This window comes from Bos indicus, chromosome X, assembly GCF_029378745.1.
Source record: "Bos indicus isolate NIAB-ARS_2022 breed Sahiwal x Tharparkar chromosome X, NIAB-ARS_B.indTharparkar_mat_pri_1.0, whole genome shotgun sequence".
NCBI lineage: Eukaryota > Metazoa > Chordata > Mammalia > Artiodactyla > Bovidae > Bos > Bos indicus.
The window spans coordinates 129,874,513-129,881,403 of NC_091789.1; the positions used below are offsets into that span (position 1 = coordinate 129,874,513).

A 6,891-nucleotide genomic window follows, 5' to 3' on the forward strand; every position below is an offset into this window, starting at 1 on the left:
AAATGCTCAGCTGCTATAGTAGGGTTGTAAGTCTGGTGAATCCTGAGAGGTTCAGTCTTTGTGTTCGTTAAAAAAAAAAAAAAGCCTCCTTCTCTAACTCTAATGTGGCATCTGTCAAGATACTCTGAGCCATTAAAAAGGTGGGCTTCCTCTCACATGACAGCTTTATATTTAAATTCCAGTTTAAATTAGCAGTTTACCCAAAGTTTGGCCCCAGTGCTTATCTACACAGGAGAGTAAAAGATGGCACCTCAAATCTAAATGAGACAAACAGCGTGGGCACTGGAGGATGCTATTCACACACATGACATGTGCTTAGAAATCAGACAACCCTAGAATGACACTGAACTTGGATTTTTCGGATGCACCTTCTATGAAATGCAAAGAGAATGAAACGAGATCTCACCCTCCCCTTACTTTGCTCCTGGTGCAGCCGACACACACACACACCACTCTTTCAAGCCTGGCCTCAGTCTTCTCTAAGAGTACTTGCCACTTGGGTCACTCATTGAAGGGACTTGGGCTACCCAAAGCATCATAGTACCTGTCACCAGACAAAGCACCCCGAGATTCTAAGAGCACATTCCAGTGTCAATGGAGATGACCTTTAAGGTGCCTTCCAAACCCAAGGGTCTTCCATCTCTGTCCTCTGGATACAAGCCCTTCCTTTGTCACTTAATGTTCAGCAAAGCAAAGCAGCTAGGCCAGGCAATAAAGTGCCGCCTTCTGCCTCCTCGGCAGGTCACTGCTCACAGTGGGAGCTTACGTACCATCAGGAGAAGCCGGGCCTAGTGGGTGACGGCCAGGACTGGGGCCCAGGCCTGCCAGTAATAGACACTCTGACCAGTCTCAAGGCCAGCTTTACCATTCAGGCAGTTAGACTGTATTCAGTTTCCTGGGTTCCTCTGGAGTGGAATTTGGACCATAAAGGACAGAGCTGTACGATGGCAAGAGAGCTGTCTCTTGGGGAATGTTAACGCTGGCAAATCTGGTCTTTGCCTCACCACCCATACGAGCATGTCCTCAGAGGTTGTACTATTTGTCCCCAGTCAAACTTCTATAAAATTTTTGGATGTGAACGTCTCTTTGGCATTTTTTCATTTTACATAATCAATGCAGATGAAAAAATCCTGACAGAACAAAAGAAATATACAAATGAACCCTTTCAGGCAGGACTTGGGACCAAATCATTCTTTGCTGTGGGAAGTGGTGGGGGGCTATTCTGCACTCAGAGGATGTTTAACAGCATCCATGACCTCCACCCACTAAACACCAGGAGCAAGTCACCCCTAGATGTGAGCTAAAATGTCTCCAACCATTGCTAAATGTCCCCTGCAGGGCACAGTCCCCCCTGGTTCAGAACCATTGCCTTAGAGATGATTTAACAGCATTAACTTCTGAAATTGTTCCAGTCAGGGAGATTTGGAATACAGTATAGAAGGTTTGGAATACAGTAGAGGAACTTCTTTATGTAAATATTATAAGTAAATATTTTAGGCTTTGAGAGACATGGGCTATCTCTGTCTCATATTATTCTTTGTTTTTGTTACAATTTTTTAAAAATGTAAAAATGCCTAAGCTCAAAAAAAGGCTGGCATTTGCCAATCCTTAGACTGGAGAGAAAGAAATGATGGCGCTTCCTGTAATGATTGAAAGTGCTGAGACAGTATTTGGAAAAACTGAGATCTTGATCCAGCTACCAGGTCTCTGTGACCCTGAGCTAGCAGTTGTGCTGCCCTTCATGGAAAGCTTGAGTTAAAGAGTTCCAAGTTAAATTCTATTAATCTCATTTCACAACTTTTTTCTCCTTAGTATATTTAAACATAAAAAGTTTACATAACATAGACACTCGATATTTGAACAAAATGAGATTCCCCGGTAACAGAAAGAATGTCTGCAGAGTGAGTACGTGACCTCCCCTTGGTTTGGAGTCAAACAGCCTATGAGGTTCTTCTGAAGAAGAGGACAAGATGTGAAGGAGATGCCCCTACCCAATCTCAAAATTGAGATGGTTTTTGATATGACTACACAGGTGATCTTGGAAAAAGAGAAAGGAAGGATGGTATCTAGGAAGAAGAAAAGCCTTAGAAGCTGCCTATGAAGTTGTAAACATAAAAATGTCATTTTGAAAATACCTTTCAGAGTAGTTCTGGTGGCGTTTTCTTTGCCCATCACGTAAACATATGAGCAGATGGGGGCAGATCCCTTAGACAGTTACTGAAGGTCTGTCATGTGCTGGGGACTGTGTTAGTGAGCACTGGGGTTCAGTCCACCCTGACCTGGCCTGTGGACAGCACTCAAACAGGAAATCGCTGTTCAATCATCCAGAGATTTTTCCCCTAAAATATTCTCTTTGTATATTGCTAATGATAAACGTATTACTTTGGGCACGTGGACTTTGTATTAGTGGATTTCCATTGACACGGGGCAGTGTCAGTCAAGAGAATGTCCTTATGATTCTACTGTTGCTGTTAGATGGGGATGAGATTTTGATCAAATATATTTGGATACCAGAAATGTACATTTTAAATCACTCAAGGAGTTTAGTATATGATAGTGAGAAAAGCAGTGGGCTGGGAGTCAAAACCCTGGGTCACAGTCCTGGTTCTGTCCTTAGTTTTTTATTTTTTCTATAGTATGTCAGTTAATTTCTAAGGAGCAGTTTTCTCAACTGTATAATGGAACCACACCATTTTTTCTGCCTGCCTACCCTTTGGTGTTTGCTGTATTTAAATGTATTACAGGTTTATAACTAAGCTGTTATAAAGGTGATATCATTATTAGAAGGAGTAAGCTGAACTGGTTCTTTACACAGATGATCCTGGAAGAAATCAAGTACTGTCGTAGTCACAGCCAGATCAGTTATCAACTAGGTCTTGCTCACACTTCACTTTAGGTGATCAGAAAGAAGCATGTCCATATAAGCCTGTGAGGCACTACTCTGAAATTTGCTCTGAGATGAACATCCTGGATTTTCTGTTAAGATATAATAATGAGCTAAATTTAATCTTCTAGCAAAAATGAAGACTTTTGAAGATCAACATGTATTTAAAAGGGTTCAAAAATTAATGGCTGGCCTCTTACCAGCATTATCAGGCCCCCCCTACTTTCACCCCAAATTACATCTTTGCTTTGTAGCCTTCAGAGGAAACCATTGCTAGGGAGAATCCCTCTTCTTGTAGTTTGTGATCAGATTCTACACTGCAGAGGTCAGTGGTCAGTGTATGGCAGTCATGTCACTTGCACGAATTTGAGAAAGCTCCTCCAAGGCAGATGAGCTGAGTTTGCAAATGTGGATTATTATTTTTTTTTCTGTGATACTCCCAATTATATTGGGTTGGCCAAAAAGTTCATTTGGGTTTTCTTGTAGTAGCATGCTGAAAACCCAAATGAACTTTTGGGCCAGCCCAATATTTTAAAAAACATCAAACGGGTGTTCACTGTTTGTCATCATCCCTTCCTCAGTCTGTTTTGGATCAGAAAGTAGCTGGACTAATATTCCAAGCAGGCTCGCCTTCATTGCATAGGTACACGCCCAGAGCCTGAGGAGGAGTACGTGACATAACCCTGGGAGCTACTTCTTCAGTTTTGTCATGGGGCCTGGGAAAGCCTCAAAGCCTGGTTCTGCTTTGTCCACTTTACTTCCCCTGTGATGTGATAAAACAGGCAGGGGCCAGCTGGTGGTGTGTACAATGTTAAGTGTCAGGTCTCCTTGATGGCAGCAACAAAGTATCAGAGAAACACCAGAAAGGGTAGAAAATGGTGACTCTCACTCCTAACACCTTTTGTAAAGGACTAATCTTTCATGTCTCTCATAGAAAAAGAGAGGAAGAAAGTCAGTGCTTGTTCCTACACTTTACATTACCATGACTACCAAGGGTCCATTTTTCTGGCCCCCGGCTCCACACCTACCACATAGAGAGGTTGGATATAAGAAGAAAACAATGGATATATAAAATTGAAGGCAATTCCCTCAGTTGCCCGAGTCTGGGTTTTCATAAGCTCTGTGAATTCACTTTCACCAGAGAGCCATCAGCTAGAAATGAGTTCTCACCACTAGTCTACTTGGATTGATCTTCCCCAGAAACCTACAGCATGAAAAAACACCCAATTTCTTAAAACAATTCACTCACAAGACCGCAGTCCTTTAAAGTTGCCCTTTAGGTATGAAGCAAAGCCAGCCTCCCTGTCTCTCCACTCCCAACTTTCTCGTCTAATACGGTTTTCTGTCCTGAACAGATCAAAATCAAATCCGAGAGAAACAATCCAGTTGAAAAGAGATCTGACGTGCCTGTTGATGTCTCATTAACCTTGAGAGTGAACGTAACTGGTGACTGCCCATCACAGTTGCGTGACGGATTGTTAGGGGAAATAAAGAGCCAGTGGAACCATCACCTCAAAAAATAAAAACGAAGAGAAACATCATTTAAATAGATCATATATCAAAAAATGGAGCAGTTTTCTAACTGTCAGGACTGGCTAAAGTATAGTTTCCTTAAGCCTATGGTGAAATTATTACATATTTTCTGGGAAAAGCATTTGTAGCAGTATTTATGTGTGTGTCAAAATACATTAACTGAAGCATGGGGGGGGAACACTTTGATGTTGGGAGTGTAATCATCAGAAAAGCAAACAACTCAGGATTGATGTTACTAAGGTTCTGTGATGAGTGTGTGTGATGATGTGTGTGTCGTTAAAAATATCACAAGCCACCCAATGTGGGAAGGTCCTAATTCCCTTGAGTCTCTACTCAGATTCCCCTCACTACTAATTACTGATTGATGTCAACAAAAGACGGTGGAAAACTATAGAGGAAAAAGAGCTTGTCTCTAGGGGGTTACCTGCAGAGGGAAAGAGAAGAAAGGAAAGAGTTCCCTGGGCTCACTGGCTGACTCCTGGTGGGAGAAGTAGATTAGAAATCTACCCAGCCTCCAATCCTAGATCTGGACCCACACAAGACCAGCACCTTCCACCCCTCCACCCCAGGGCTCCAGCTGGACTGGTTCCTGTGTGCCCTCCCCAGAGGAGGACCTTCAGTAAACAAGACCCAGAATCCCCACCAGGACTGGGATGGAACATTCTAACCTATCTTGGCTTTTCTTTCCTAAGGTCTTCACTTTTCCATCTCTAGTCCTCACTCTTCTGCTTTTCTTGGGAACTTCCTGAAAGTTATCACCACTGACCTCACTTTTTACACCAAATTCTCACCTAGGGCTGTGGCACAACCTGTTTCTTCCAGTGTCACCCTTTAAGCAGCTGCTCGGCTTACTGTGCTCTTGTCATGGCCACGCAGCCCTGGCTTCTGTCCTTACTCTTTTGCTCTGACCCTCACCCTCACCCCCAAACGCACCCACATACAAGTGAACCAGTGAACCACCTACCCCCTTTCCCAGAGAACTTTTTGCATCTTGAAGGAGGGGAGCTACTGTGAAATATGAACCGACTGCGAATTACAAACATCATTTCCCACTCGGGAAAACAGATGGCCACCTCGCCCGGGGAAGAGGGGAAGAGGGCAGCCCCTGCTTTCTGGGAACACACTTCTTCTTTACCATCCCGCTTCACATTCCTCGGCCCACTCACAGCCCCTCGGAGCAGCCTTTTCCAAGACACTCCACTCCCCGACTGGAGCAAGGAAGAAGAAACGAGGACAGGGGAGCAGGCTCTCTGAATCCGCCCCCCGCCCCCCTCCCAGAGAGTATTTTGTTTTCAAGTAGCAGGACTTTCTAGAATGTCTTCTCTAGTTGGGCTCCTTCTGGCCCAGTTACCCCACAGCCTCCCCGCCCCCAGGACCACTGCATCCAAAACAAGCGCACCGATCACAGCACGGTGGCCGCCGCCGCCCCAACTGTTGCAGCGACTGCTGGGGTGGCGGCGACGGCGGCCAGGGCCGGGCCGGGCCCGGACACTACCCGTCCGGGAGGCTGGGAGGCTCCGGGCGGCCTTCGAGGGGCGCGAGGTGCAGCAGAGCCCCTGCGGCAGTCGCCTGGGATGGGAGAGGCGGCGCTCTCAGCCCGGACCCCTGCGCACAGCCAGCCCCACCGCGGCAGCGGCGCCGGCAGAGGCTGCCCGCGCCCGCCCCCCTCTCACCTTTAAGATCAGGTCGGTGTGATGCTGGTCCAGCATGTTGGCTTTCTGGAAGGAGGTGACGATGACCCGGCCGTAGCGCCCAGGGGTCTGCAGGTCCGAGTACAGCCGGTGCTTGGAGCGGTTGACCGGGAAGAGGCTGTTGACGAGGTTGCGCTCGATCTTGGCGAGGCTGTGCTGGGGCGCCAGCAGGTGCTCCACGCTCTCCTCGACCTGGTAGCGGCTGAAGCTGGCGCCGAGCAGGATGGAGATGAGCACCGGCGCCGAGGCGAAGAAGACAGGGTGACTGGCAATGAAGTGGCCGAGCCGGGAGAAACACGTCCTCAAGCCCCTGTGTAGAACCTGCCGCAGCATCCTAGAGCAGAGCGGGCGCGGGAGGAGGGCGAGGCGCACGCTCGGCGCGGGCTCGGGCGGCGGCGGCGGCGGCGGCGGCGGTGGTGGCGCCCGCGGCGGCGACGGCGGCGGCGGCGGCGGCGGCGGAGGCGAGACCCGGTGCTCTCCCGGAGCCGCGGCACCACCATCGGGGAGTCCCGCGCCGCGCCTCGGGAGGGTCCCCTCGGGCCGGAGACACGCCCTCCTGCCCGCGGCCGCGCCCGCCCGGAGAGCCCCCCAGCTTGGCGGCCTCCGCGCCGCCCCCACCCCGCCCTACCCCGTGCGCCCTCCCCACCCCCCGCCGCCTCCCCGCCCGAGGGGCTCCGCGCGGCGGGGCAGCGTCCCGGCTCAGCGCGGGAGGGGCCCGGGGCGGCCCCCGCGGCGCGTCATGACCCCACTCACCCGACCCCCGAAGCCAACGACGGGGTGGCG

The 6,891-nt window shown here is 48.9% G+C and overlaps 1 protein-coding gene across 1 annotated transcript in view; it reads right to left on the bottom strand.

The window, feature by feature from the left end:
* PTCHD1 (patched domain containing 1) overlaps nucleotides 1-6,499 on the bottom strand; it is a 59,009-nt gene extending 52,510 nt beyond the window's left edge. The window contains exon 1 of the mRNA XM_070784845.1: nucleotides 6,091-6,499. Within this exon, the coding sequence (XP_070640946.1) occupies nucleotides 6,091-6,441 (351 nt within the window). The 5' untranslated portion in view covers nucleotides 6,442-6,499. The remainder of the gene's footprint in view (nucleotides 1-6,090) is intronic.
* Nucleotides 6,500-6,891: the final 392 nt, after the last annotated feature.